The following is a 14,704-nucleotide window of genomic DNA, read 5'->3' as shown; positions in this document are numbered from 1 at the left end:
CCAATAGTGTCGCCTCTGGATTTGGCTCCAAAATGCTGTTCAGGTTCAGATCCCGCTCAGGTAGGAGATACCACAAATACTCAACTACAAGGCCAACCTATAAACATTTCATCACATGATGCTGTTTTCTATTCAGCTGCGACATCAGATCTCTGTCCTTCATCACCAATATAAAATGTCACTAGTTTTGGTGTAGCAAGTTATACAAGTTGCACCTGGCTAGACAGCATGTTTATATGACTAATAGTGGCTTCCTGCTCTCCTACACACAGAAACTTTCCATCTCTTCCTTTCACATTTTGCTCTGAATGCCTCAAATTATATAACACACACATATCTTTCTTCATCCACACTGTATTTACAGTGTTGTCTCCTTTGTTTCATGATTTATGATTTTCTCTGATGATCCCTGGATGTTTTCTTTTTTACTCCTTTACTATGACACACCTGCACAAGTCATCAGTCACCCAGTGGGTTGAATGGAGAAGGTGTGACAAGTGATTTTAGGTTACCAGAGCTGGCAATATAGTACATCATGAAGACAAAGGAACATTTCAAACGTCAAACGTCAAAGTCCAAGGTTATTGAAAAGTTCTAATACACTTGAAACAGTAGACAAATACAGTCAATAATTCAGTGTATTCATATTTGTACTCAGTTTACATCAATGTGAGTGAATTAGCTTTAACTTTGACATTAAAGCTTCATTAGGCAGAATGTTTTTGGTAGTATTGGGCAAGAATTCCATAATAACCTTTGAGCATATTTTAATTCAAGCGTTCTGAGGGACTTCTGCACCTCCTCATGGCTCTGTTTTCAGGCTTTAGATAATCTAGCCCTTGACGGGAGACTTTGGCCAATCACAGGTCATTTCAGAGAGAGAGCGTTCCTATTGGCTGTGCTCCGGCTGGTGGGCGGTGCTTGGTATTTCCTCAACTGATCTCAACATGGCTGCCGGGTCACAAATGTTCTCATTTTACAGCTAAACAGTACACTACAAGATGTTTCTGAAAACATATGAGAAATAGGCATTACAGTCACAGAATATTGATTCATATTTGATCAGCGCTGCCTAGTTTGACCGTTTGGTCGGAGTTCGCAAGTGATTGACAGCTGCTCAGAAACGAAAAGGCTACAGCTCGGCTCTGATTGGTTGTTTTCCTCCGGTCTGTGAAATCTTGCAGATGCCATTAGGAGCACCGGAGGACACCGGAGGACACAGAGGCACATGATTCTTTTTTCCAGATTACCTGTCTCATGCACTACTGTCAGGATATAGTGACCGTTTTATAAAAATGACTTTTTTTAATCATAATTTGCTCCAATTCTACCCACTGCTGCTTTAAGGTTTTTTTCTAAGTGTCAAAAAGTTGAGACTTTGGCCACGGTGTTAACCAACTACGCATCCTCCGCGTCTTAGTTAAATGTCAGTGTCACAGTGTTCTGCTGCCTGAAGCCTTTTGGCTATTGAGCCTCATACATTGTTTCAGTGGTTAGAACCACTTCCTATCGGCCCATCTTCAGTGTTTCAGCCTCGAAGTCAGCCTGCAGCTGTGCTCTCTACCCCATTCACACGCCTACACCTACTCTGACATATACTGCAGGCATGAAGTTTATTAATATACTGCTTTTCCATAAGGGCTGTCTTGCTCTGCAATCTGATTTTAATTTGCTATAACATTACAGTAATACTCATATTAGAAGTTGCAGTTATCTTGCTCATCTTCAGCTGCCACAGGAAGTGCTCTGTGTTTATGCTTGAGTTGTAATCACAGGAAGTGATCATGGAGTGGAGCAGTTAGGAAACTAGATGTCCGAAGTTGATTACGTCTCTTGTCAGTTTGAATTTCGAGTTCATGGTTTGATACTGTTTAAGAGTAACTTGGCTCAGCCTGAAAATTAATCGATTGTCATACTTCATATCTGCATACCTCTCATTATCTGCTTTTTCTAATTTTAATTTAATTTTTTTTATCACAGTTTTATGCAGTATGGATTGAAAGCATGATTTTAGATTTCACAGTTGAACTAAATTCACAAAAAAATTCACTTTACATATTCTGTTGTGATGTTCAGTAAAATGAACTGTTTGTAAATCCAGCAACAGGGGGAGCTAATTCACCTTTTTACAGAGATCCTGCAAAAACCATGATGCCCTGCATTAAAACGGCACCTCACACACATGTCTGGTGACATTACATTTTTCACAGTGGGGAAACTTCAAAAGCAGTCAATGGGGACGGAGGGAGAGCGTGCTGGGTTAGTCTGAAAAGATGTGAAACGTAGATAAGATCTGACCCGATGATCTAAACCAGTGATTCTCAAAGTGGGGTCCGTGGCACTCTGTCAGGGGGTTCGCAAAATAATTTGCTATAAATTATAAAATTTTGCTGTATAATTAAAAAAGTACATATTTACAGATGGGGACCATTTGCGCCAATAAAACAAGCATGTTGTGTCCATTACTCCCAGCCACGTTAACTTTGGGCCAATAGAAACTCTGATATGATTGTGACAAACAGCAATGACTTATTTTGAAGTTGAAGCACTTACTGCACTCATTGCAAAACACCAGAGTCTTCCTCAAGCTGCTACAGCTTGACCGCTGTGATTGAGTACTAACAATAGCCATGTTCGTTGTCAATGTTCATAATGATAATTTTGGGGGAGTTGCTTTGGAGGGAGGCCTGAAGGCACGGGCTGTCAGTGTGCTGACTTGGTGACTTTCTCTCTAGATTTAGGGACTTTTAGAGCTAGTGCTGCTCGCTACTTTCATTGGAAAAGAGTTGGCAACACTGGGCTGGGCTTTTCTGTTGGATCATTTTTAAAATTTAGCGTACTCTTGCTAGTTTCTCACCATCACCAACCCTACTTTTAAAGTAAAATTTTTTACCTCTTGAAACAGTTGACAAAAGTAATCTCACTACAATAAAGTGGTGCAGGAATGAGTCCTTAAACACGGAAATGAGTTAACATTTTAGCACTTCCGGTTCCTTCGTCTGGAAGTCAATGGGTTTTCTGAATGTGATTTTAAGTTAGATGGCTGAAATAAGGTCTGTAGTTAACACAGGCTGAAGAGATTTGAACGCTTTGTTCTACGATATAAAATATGTCAGATATCCAACTCGGGAGTTTTGAAGCCTTTACGTGTCTTAAAAAAGGCCTTTACAGCCTCATTGTGTATACTTGCGCTCATGTGACCGTGGTGTAGTCCATTTATAGCCTAATGTTAGCTTTTTAAATCTGGTGATTGCATTTACATATCAAAAACCATACAAGTAGTGTTCATTTGTGGAGATTATCTTGCGGAACCAAACGTGTAAGTATCATAAACATGTGTTTGCCACAGAGCTTATTTTTTTCAATAATCCAAAACCCAATGGAAAAATCCCATTGGCTTTTTGTCGAGGGAACCAGGGCAATGCTAACTTCTTGGTTGGCCTACAAAAAAAATATGTCATCCCTGGAGCACTGTATTGCACCATCTGCTGATGAAGATCATGTGACAGCTACTGTAGACCATGTGAGATTTATTTTGTCAACTGGAAGATATTGATTTAAGTATCCAAGACAAGCACATTATTGTTTTTATTCTAAAGATTACATAGAACAGTTAGATATGTGTCAAGTTAAGTTGGCTATTCTAATGTTTATAAGCACATCATGCACATTAATGCGTGTCTGCGTATGATACTCGTGCACTCACAGATGTGCATTTGTGTCCGTGTTTGTGAAAAAATCAATTTGGGATAATGTGTAGGCTGAGATGCTCTTTGCTCTCTGTTGTAAATAGCATGCTGTCCTCCAGATGGGCGCTGTATCGCTCTTGTAATTACACAGGCAGAGACAAGAGGAAGAGAAGAGAAGAGAAGAGAAGAAAGAGGGGGGGAAAGAGAGGAGAAAAAATGGAAAGGAAGGCCAAGCAGTGATGTATTAAGACAAAAGAGAACAATAAGGGACAAAAAGGAGGAGAGGGATGTGAGCCAAAGAGCGGAAAGTATAGGAGACAGCTTGATGGGGACGAGGGAAAATGATGAAAACAGCGATGAGAGGAGAGGAGGCAGAAAGGGATGCAAGGACAGGATGATTAAGGAGGAGGAGAGGACAGATGAAAGGCTGGAAAGAAGAAGAGGAGGACAACAGAGGAGTGTCAGCTTGCCGGTACACTCGGCTCCTTGCGGGTATACTCTCCTTAAAATAACATTGATTACAGACCCTTTTAGTCTGCAATAACTACTTGTTAAAATGTACTGTAATGCAGAGGGCAGTCCTTCCCCCTTCACTGCCCACACACAGTCTAATCCTCAGCCACCGTTAGCTGCTGTAACAGCCACCGACATACCCGGAAAGTTAAGGTTTTCTTCAGTAATTAAAGGCCCTATCTATAGTTGTGTTCACACATTATCACTGCCTTCAGCTGTTTGGCATTGTGTAATTATCAAAGAGTTTTTCATATATTTTGCAGATGGCCCAATTTGTAAAAGCTGGAGTAAACAAATCTGTTCAAGGAATTAATTTGGTTTTGTCATCTGCAAGATTCAAAAACATTTTTTAATTTCTTTTGCAAAACAGATTCCAACAGGTATGTAAACGACGCCAAAAGTCTCCAGCCATGATACCAGCTCTGTGAGGATGTACTTTAGCACAGTGGTGCTTTGAACTAAATGTTAATGTCAGCATTATAGCCAACCTTCATGTTTAGCAGGGAGGCTATATTGTTTACTATGTTCACCATCTTCCAGCTGAAAATGGAAATTTTAAAAGCAACACAGAGTTATACATCTGAACCAGAGAGCAAGATGAGCTGCAAACAACCTTGGCTAAGCCTGGTGCAGCATGAAAACTGTAGCAGACCTCAAGAATCCAAAGAACAGCAGCCATGTCACTTTAGATGACTTCAATTCAGATGTTGAGTTTGCTAGTTCTTAAAGCTTCAGTAGGCAGAATTTCTTTGGCATCCTTGGGCAAATATTCTATAATAACCTTTCAGCATATTGTAATTCAAGTGTTCTGAGAGAAAACTAGACTTCTGCAACTTAGGTGGCGGTCGGCATGCTCCCAGTTTGGAGAAGCAGACAGGAGTACTAGCACCGAAGCTAAGCAATGTACTGCTTTGTGGACACCATGTTAGTTTCGATGTGAAAGTCAAACAATAACACAAACAAACTAACCGCAGCAGTAGACCAGCAACTCCTGTGTTCTGCGAGGGAAAATTACTGGTTTTGTGAATGGAGTCTGGTGGCTTTGAAGATGCCGATATAACGGCTTCAGTTCACCGTCAGAAAGAGCTGTCTGGCAGCATGTTCTCAGACGCTTCCTTTTAGTGAACGTAATATTACATTGACGCTGCTTACTTGTTGAAAACTACCGAAGTTACCCTTCAAATGCTGCTGTCGCAAGGAATTGTGGGATGACATTATCTCCATTCTAACCTATGCTAAAGGAGATAAGAAAGGAAGTGCTGATGCACCTTTGCTTAGCATTGAGGGATGTCAACCAGCTCTTATCATGGCTGCCACTTATACTTCCGGGTCATTTCACTCATTTAGGCCCTGCCAAAACGTCTACAGATATTTTTAAAAACAGATTTTTTCCTCTACGTTTTGGCCACACAAACAGAGCTTTGGGTCACAAACGGATATTTTTGAAAATGCCTTCTGAGGTGCAGATTTTTGAAACTACGGTTACTTTGTATCGTTGGGGGACGTGTAAAATGGCGCGTTTGGGAAATGATGACGCCTTCTTCTCATTTCAGAAACAATTAACAAAGATGGCAGACTACCGGCTTTTTTTATGTTTTGTTAGCACTGCTCGGACTAATTACTACTTTACATTTGCAGCCGACCAAAGCAGGGAGCACATCAAACATGTCGAGGCCAGATGATGATTGAATGTTTTTATTTGGGCGATCGAAGGCGAGGTTTGGAGCACTAGAAGGGCTATGGACATAAATCTAAATAACCTCCCTATACTCATTTATGCATGTAAAGAGACAGTTGATGACAGAAGAGTGATGACAGCCATGCAGTTCGACCAGTTCAACAATAACTGTTGTCAAACTGACTGTAAGGAAGCCGAAGGAAAGGGAGAGAGAAAGGTGGCAACAAAAATCCTTGACCCTTAACTTGTGATCTCACTTGTGGTGACATGTAAATATTACGGCGAGCGTTTGGAGTCGTTTTTGCATTCAATGTGGACGGAGATATTTTGTAAAACAAAGGTCGGAAAATATCAGTTTTTAAACATATCTGTATACATGTAGCCAAGGCCTTAGGAACCTTCATAAGCAAAAAAGCCTATTGGACCGCAGCTTATGTTCTGTTCTAAATGAGAATTACTAACTAATTTTGTCATCTAATTTGGAGCACTTATTGGCCCAATGCTACACCACATGATTATACTGGCAGGCAAACAACAGGTGATTGTAATCCAATAATTAAGGTGATTGCATAATGACACACAACTGCATTGTGTTCATTTTTTAGACTCCCTTCAGTCTTCCTGAACACATATATATATTTAACAAACTGACTTTCTCTTCTTTCTGTCTTTTATAATCACACTCTCAGTGTTGAATGCGATCGCTTCTACCTGTTTTTGGGTGGACTGCATGTGTGGTTCTCACATTTAACGGTGAGAAAAGAGGGTTAAACTGCACGTCTTTTTAGATACCGGTTGACCTCGTGAGGTACTGGCGCCTTCATGTTTTTCATCTACTTTGTTTTTTTGAGTACGTGTTTGTGTGGGCGGGTGCTGTTGGAGTTGGTGAGCCAGTTGTTTTTCCTCTTGCTTGTTGTGAGCAGTTTCATTGGACTGCATCAAAAGTTAAAGTCTCACTTTCTCCGTTTCTCTCCCCCTTCATCTATCAGTAACTCTGTGTGGTTACTTGCTAAGCCTTTAACTCTATTAATATTTGCTCAAATGCCTCAAACAGGATATTAACATTACGCCACACAGCCTCAAATAATGCTGTGTACACAGTAAGTGTGGAGCATAATGGAAACTGAAACACTTTTCAGTATTGCTGGGTTAAGGTACGATTTTTATACATTAGACAATCAGGGAGAGGATAAAAGAGAAGACAGAAGTTAAAAGGGACGAAAAGGAAATGAGAAGGAATAAAACATGAAATCTAGAACATACAGTACAATAAAATGGATTGACAGGAGAGGAAAGGAGCACTATACCATATGGCATGATAGTAGCTGCTCTTATGCAGTCGATAATGTAATGGTTGTGTGGACATTATGTCTGTTCTCAGTCCACTTGTGTTTACATACACAATCACACACAGATAGACGTCTCTTCAGTCCATCAGTGTATTTTATGATGTCCTGCTCCACTAAGACAGTCTCACGGCAGTTTGTGAAATAGTCATGAAATTGTATCTATTTGATTCGTGTACATAGACACAAATTTCCCTTTTCTTTCATGACGCTCAGCACGACTTTCAACAACATATGTTTTGTGTGTTTTCCTTTGAATGTCCAGCAACACGTGTGTGTCAATTTCCGCTCCAATCTTTTAAAAATAAAACTACTTAGTTAGGTTTAGGAAAAGATTGACTTGGTTAGGCTTAGGCAACAAAACTACTTAGTTAGGCTTAGGCAACAAACTACTTAGTTTGGCTTAGGAAAAGATCAAATTGGTTTGGCTTAGGCAACAAAACTATTTATTTAGGCTTAGGCAACAAACTACTTAGTTTGGCTTAGGAAAAGATCGACTTGGTTTGGCTTAGGCAACAAAACTACTTAGTTAGGTTTAGGAAAAGATCAAATTGGTTTGGCTTAGGCAACAAAACTATTTATTTAGGCTTAGGCAACAAAACTACTTAGTTAGGTTTAGGAAAAGATCAAGGTTTGGGTTGAAGTGCTGTGACTTAAGTACGAAAGTTACGTGACAAATAAATCAACTTTGACTTGTGGTTTCACACAGGACACGAACGCCGGTCTCCTGTTCGAATGTCCTGTGTTTTTCGACCCACCCATCCACCCTGACTTCCACCCCACGTGGCGTTCGCCGCTCTCTATATTTCCTGGTTCACAATTAGGTGGATTACATACAAATTTATTTCGTGCTGACCATCACGAAAAAAGTATGAAATTTGTGTCTATGTACACAAATCAAAACATTACATTTTGTGACTATTTCACGACTGCTGTGCGACTGGGTTGTCTCCACTTATTCTTCTCAGGTGGAACTTTCATATCAAGAGACATTAAATAAAGAACAGGAAATTAAAAATCAGCTGCGCCTGATACACACGCAGACATAAATACACAAATAGCAACCTGGTGCTATAGCGTCCAGCATCAAACAGTCCCTGGCATACAGATGACATATTTACCGTGTTGAGTGGCACTTCACAACACTCGAGGCACCACAAGTGTTTGTGTGACGGAAAAACAGAAAGAAAATCACCGTCTGTCTGCCTCTTCGTCCTTCTTGCACTCTCTATCTGTATCTTATATGTCTCTTCAATCTCTCCTGTCTATATCTCAGAGTTTATGTGTATTGATTTATTTATTGTTGTTATTATTACTCATGTTGTATTTTTTGATCCATGGGTTTAATATCTACATTGTTTTTTTATCATGGCACAGTCACTGTGGCACCATGGGCTTCAGGTGGGTTCTGCAGCAGTTTGTATTTAAAGGTATAATATGCAACATTTTCCCGAAAAAACAATATATAGACTGATACAAAAATAATCCCTCTCAATCATCACTTATCATCACTAGAAGTGTGTGGTGGTGTGTTTTTGTTTTTTTTAAACAAAAATACCAAACATGTTCTGGTTCCAGCATCTCAAATAGACTTTTTTTGCTGTTTTATATCATTGTAAAAAAAATTTTTTTTTATTTGACCTTTGATTGGACAAAACATACAATTTGAAGGATTCACCATAGCTCTGGGAAACTGTGATGGTCATTTTGTGTAACATTGTTTATAGAATAAACAATGAAATGAACATATATTCCACAGATTCATCGAAAATGAAAATAATCATTGAAGCCCTAATTGAAATTAAATTAAATAAGGTTAAAATTTATTTGGATGTTGTCGATTAGTTTACTTGCTTTGTTAGAAAATCATGAGGTGCTGGTCGCCTTGGCAGCAAGAAAGCTATAACATCACTGTAGGTGACGTCAATGCCACTGGATTGACAGAATCTGCACTTTAGACTCACATATAACAAACATGTCTTCTGTTTACCACCTTACTATCATATTGATTATGTAAAGTCTGTTCATATCTGCTGACCGCAATCAAAATATAGATGAGGAAAAGTAAACACACTAAACATACAGCACACTATAGCTGCTCATTTGATGCATCTCCCTTCTATTTTCCCTCCCCTCCTCTCCTTATTCCCTACGTCACTGTGGGACCTCAACACAGGGTGAGACTGGAGTCAGACAGCAGCCAGAGGAAGGAGGAAAAACTTGACAGGCAGGGAGATGGAGATAAACGCAGGGGGAGACACAGATTGGGAGGGAGGACGAAGAACTGAGATGGAAACAAACATTAACTTTTAATGCTCGTTATAGGAGCGAGGGGAGATGGGAGGGAGGGATGGAGGGAGGGATGGATGAGCAGACAGAGGAGAGAGAGCGAGAGAGGAAGTAGACAGCAAGGGAGAGAGAGAAAGGGAGGCGAGAGCGAATAGGAGAAGAAGGGAGGAGGGGGAGGCAGTAGGGGGAAGCAGGGAGGGAGGGAGGCAGAGAGGTGGTGTGTCGGGAAGAGGCAGGGATCAATTCACACTGCTGATAATATTCCCTGGGTCAAGTCATGGAACATGACGGTGAGTTTTCTTCTCATATAATCAGCTCTATCTTTCTCTTTTTGTGTGCATGTGTTGTCTCATTGCTTTCCCGTGTGTGTGTGTTGATGTAAAACAAGGGATGGTGGACACACACAGAGATTATTTCCACCACTTGTTCTTCTTCTCTTCACATATGTATCACCTGATTGCTTTGTATATATGTAAATGTACACTCAAGCTGTAAATCCTCAGTCTGTATTATGTGAGTTATGAACCAGCCTGCTCACAGTGTTTAGTTTGAAGTTAGTTTAGGGTTAGGGTCATAGTGCACTTTAAACATGAACGAGTCAGTATTGGTGGCTTTGACTGTGGTTTGCAACATGAGCTTATTTGTATGAGCATCTGGCCATTGTCAGAGATCATTTGACTGCATCTGTCTTCGCCTTGTTTCATAAATCTAAAACGAATATGCGCCACATATCAATGACAACAACACACGGTCATGCATTATGTACAGGAAGACTACTTTAAAGACACTGTGTGCAATATTAATAAGATGCTAATGCTGCAAGTAGAACACTTAATAACATTGAGGTTGGCTATAATATCTTCACTTAACCAGGCTCCTGGTGTGCTGTAAGGGCCAGTTTTGCTGATGAGACTTTGGCAATACTTATGAGGCAATGATGATTGTGTGCTGTAACTTTAAAATCAATTATTGGTTCTGTAAGTCTGCCCTAGCATTGTAGACAAAGCAACGGCAGCAACTTTATTGTCAATATTTCTACAAAGAAAAGGTCAGTAAATCCAGGTAGCCGTCTTGGGTGTATTAGACTAAATGACAATGATCCGTCGGTGCATTGGTTGGTGTCACACTCAGCTAGAGGAGGCAGGCAAGCTATATCGGGCCTATGTTATCTAATATAGTTTAATTACTGTTTGCAGAGGTTGGGTCATAACATATCACAGTGTTTAATAGGCAAAAAGCCCCCGTTGCTATGTGTTAATAATAAAGAGAGCTATAAATTTATGGCAGAGATGATGTTTAAACTCGAGTTTTTTCTCTGTTGTTGTCTCAGTTAAGCTTTAAAGCAATAAATCCACTTTAATCAGCGCTCCTTTGTGTGTGTGTGTGTGTGTGTCTGTCTGTGTTGATGGAGATGTGATCCGGGTGCTGAATGGCTACACGACAAATTATCGCTGTTGTGATTTTGTAAAACAGCATTTTGCAAGGCAAAGCAGCATTTGTGAGTGTGCACACACACAATGTTATGTGATGCGTGTGTTTTGTCTGCAGTGAGCACAAGTGGTTGGTCATAATGCTCTTTTCTCTATTTCCTCTGCTCACTGTTGATGGTATAGCCTATGTGTCATGTTTTATGTGAGTGTGCGTTCATGGGACAATGTAAGGTGAGACGACGTGTGCATATTTCTTTGATTAAAATAATTTGGAGCGTTATTTAGCCTCCTCCGTGACAAGCATGTATGACATGGTTGGTACCAATGGATTCCTTAGGTTTTCTTGTTTCATATGATATCAGTATCTTCACTCTAACTTTAAAACTGAGCAACCTCCGGAAGATAGATATTGCAAGTTGCCTTAATGTGTTAAAGAAATTTGTGTCGTTGAAACGAATTTGCGTTAACGCATTTATCGCGTTAACTCTAACAGCCCTATAATTTACCATTGCACATTGCAGTCTGCACCAGCTGGACACACTGGGCAAATTTGTCACAAGTACAGTCTAATAGAACCTCTTCAGCTCTCTGCACATCCGCCTCCAGGGTGACTGGAGTTACCCTCTTTGAGAAAAATAAGTAACAGTTGAAGTGTGTCAGTTTTGCAGTTTGCAACTGTCTCTGTGAGATATGTCTATCTCTGTCTCACACTCATTTCATTTCACTTGCCCTGGTAAAAGAACATACCACTGCTTGGCAGATGGATCTACTTGTTTGACAGGTGGACCTGTCCAACTCACTCAAATATCCTCATGTTTAATATATAATGATTTACTGAATGGCTTAATGGCTAGAAATGATCATCTTAGTCCAGAACATGTTGCATCATTTGATCTTGGCTGGTAAATCTGCACGTCTGATAGTTAGATTGCCTCTTTCATTGGTGGTTCTTGCTTACAGTTGTGCAGCTGCTGTAAATATGTGATAAATGTGTCAAAACTGAAAAAGGTTAGGTTGCGGTGCTGCCCTGACCTCTTGAACCACACTCTGGCAACAGGCCTCAGTCAGTAAAAGCTAGCTGGACACTGGCCAAAGCAGCCATCATCAACCAGAGGCGGTCTACTTTAAAGAGGACCTATTGTGCTTATTTTCAGGTGAATACTTATAATTTGGGTTTCTACTAGAACATGTATTACATGATTTAATGTTCAAAGAACGCTTTACTTTTTCTCATAGTGGCTGTGCTGCGGCACCTCTTTTCACCTTCTTTCTGAAACGCTCTGTTTGAGCTGCTGACTTATTTTGTTTCGTCAGTCTTTAGTCACGTGACTCATCGGTAATGTCAACCACAACCATTTCCTAACCCTAACTAATTGGTTGTGTTGCCTAAACGTAACTTCCTGTGAAAACGGAAGTTTATTTTGAAAGGACACTATGCATGTGACGAGCGTATATTGACACGCCATCTCTGGTTAGAGGTAAGAGGGGTACCCCGTGCGTCAGTCTTCGATGCCGAGGGGCACTGACCAAGCAACGGTATTTGACGAGTTGGGAGTGAGAATGTGTTATCTGCTCTGATGGGTCAGCTGACCCCATACACTGTTGTGATTGGTCAACAAAGCCAAACTCTTTGGACTCCAGCTCCACTCTAACTAGCTTTGTTTGAAGGTGTGCCAAACTAGCCGTTATGCAAATGTGTTACTTGGTGACATCACCACATTACAGAAGAAAAGGCGGGACTTAAAGCCTTCAAGGCGTTTCAGGCAGTTCAGGAGCAGTGTTTCTGTAGCTCCCTTTGGCGTGGACTTTGGGCTTTGTAACTTTGCAGACCTTTTACATGCACAAAAAACAATATAACACGCTAAAGGAAAGAGAATACGCACAGAAACATATTCAGTCTCCATAAGAGCAATAATATCCTGACTAACAGCCACACATCTGGACAAACATGACTGACATATTTAGTACAGCTGTTTTTGTGTTTAACTCCAGTAAATCTGTACAGAAAACATGGCCTTATATAGTTAGAATAGGAAAGTGTAGAGATAAATTTAGGCTGCTCTTTTGTTTACACATTCACTGTCCTCTTATGGCCTCAGATCGCACACTTTTAAAGCACAGCCACGGCTTGGGTTTTAGTGTCTGTATATTATATTTTCCCTCTGCTGTGGCCTTTATTCTGTGGTTATTATTAAAGACCCCACACTACAGTATCAATCTTCCCTCCAGCTCTCTCTTTCCCTGTCTCTTCCTCTGTCTGTCTCTCTGGAGCTCGCTTTATCTCAAGCTCTCTGGCTGCCTGTCTGGCAGGATGTCAACTATTGATTTATACAGACAACATTTTAGCAATGATGGCGGCTTATGGGTTGTGCCAAACAGAATATAACAAACAGGAGATCAGGTTTCAGACAAGCAGGCTGGCATATGTGAGGAGGGAGAGAAATGACAGTAACCACTACTGTATGCAATAAAATACGGTACAGTTAGTATTATAAGGTAAATAGCCTTTTAGCAGGGTTATATTTGGGTATGAAGGTGGAAAGAGGACAAAGTCGTGTTCGTAAGGCAGAATGATTGGTTGGTTTTACTGTATACAGGCTTCCTTTCACTGTGTGCAGTTGGATCATGTGCAGGAACTAAATCGTCCAATATTGAGTTGCGATTTTTACGATTTAAGCACTGTAATTTCTGCACACAGATGCGCGATAAATGTCAGTCAGTGATTGTATTTGGTGGCTGCACTGCAAAAAGAAAGTCAGACCCATTGAGAGCAGAGGTCAATTTGGGGTGAAATTGCACTGTTAAAATCTTAAAAATCTGAACTCTTAAGCAGTCATTTATTCAGTGCTTGTGGACATACTATTTATGTATCTGGAGTGCCTACCAACCCACAAACTGTGAAATAACCCAGTTATTTCCAGTCAGCTTTTTGTGGGCTACCTAAACCAGAAAACATGTGATTCAACAAGCAATTGTAATTTGGCTACCCTTTCTATGTCACATGCAGGTTCATCAAAATATACCAAACACAGCTTAAGAGCTACCTTTGCAAAGGTGCACCATATTTTACAGACTGGGCTTAAGGAGGGGGTCTTGAAGAGACAGATGCTAAAATGGAGCGTTTCAGACTACAGGTATATTCAGACGGACAGTAGGAGAAAAAAAAAAGTGATTTTTGAACATTAAAGCATGTAAACATGTTCTAGTAAAAACCCCAAATACAAGTATGCACCTGAAAATGACCATGATATGTATTTATCTATAACATTAAATATTCATGATTAAATAAGCAACAAGTCTTTTAATTACATTATCTTGTTGCACCGTCTTACACCACCAACTATTTATCTCGATGCGCCCAACTCTTTAATATTTGCAAAACAGTAATGTTATATTGCTGTTAAGTTGTTAAAGGAACAGTGTGTAGGATCTGGCAGTATCTAGCGGTGAGGTTGCAGATTAAAACGTGTGCCAAACGTGTGGGATTGCTACGGTGGCCAATGGCCCTCTCTAGAGCCAGTTGTTGGGAGAGTAGAGTGCGTGTGTATGTGGGAAGTGAGTGGTGAAGCAAGAGAGAGAGAGAGAGCAGCGGCGATGGGAGCGAGTAACGTTATCAACTACGGCCCAAGCAGGAAAAGTTAAAAGTGTTTAGTTTGTCCGTTCTGGGCTACTGTAGAAACATGGTGGTGCAACATGGCGGACTCTGTTGAGAGGACCCGCTCCCTATGTAGATATAAACGGCTCATTTCTAAGGTAACA

The 14,704-nt window shown here is 40.5% G+C and overlaps 1 protein-coding gene across 2 annotated transcripts in view; it reads left to right on the top strand.

Annotated features, from left to right (window-relative positions):
• The first annotated feature begins 9,681 nt into the window (after nt 1–9,681).
• Nucleotides 9,682–14,704, top strand: part of phactr2 (phosphatase and actin regulator 2) — a 52,053-nt gene continuing 47,030 nt past the window's right edge. For both annotated transcript variants that reach the window (XM_074646178.1, XM_074646176.1), the window contains exon 1: nt 9,682–9,805. In XM_074646178.1, the coding sequence (XP_074502279.1) occupies nt 9,793–9,805 (13 nt within the window). In that variant the 5' untranslated portion in view covers nt 9,682–9,792. The remainder of the gene's footprint in view (nt 9,806–14,704) is intronic.

Source organism: Sebastes fasciatus, chromosome 9 (assembly GCF_043250625.1).
Source record: "Sebastes fasciatus isolate fSebFas1 chromosome 9, fSebFas1.pri, whole genome shotgun sequence".
In the NCBI taxonomy this organism is placed as follows: Eukaryota; Metazoa; Chordata; class Actinopteri; order Perciformes; family Sebastidae; genus Sebastes; species Sebastes fasciatus.
This window is presented reverse-complemented; position numbering and strand designations above follow the sequence as displayed.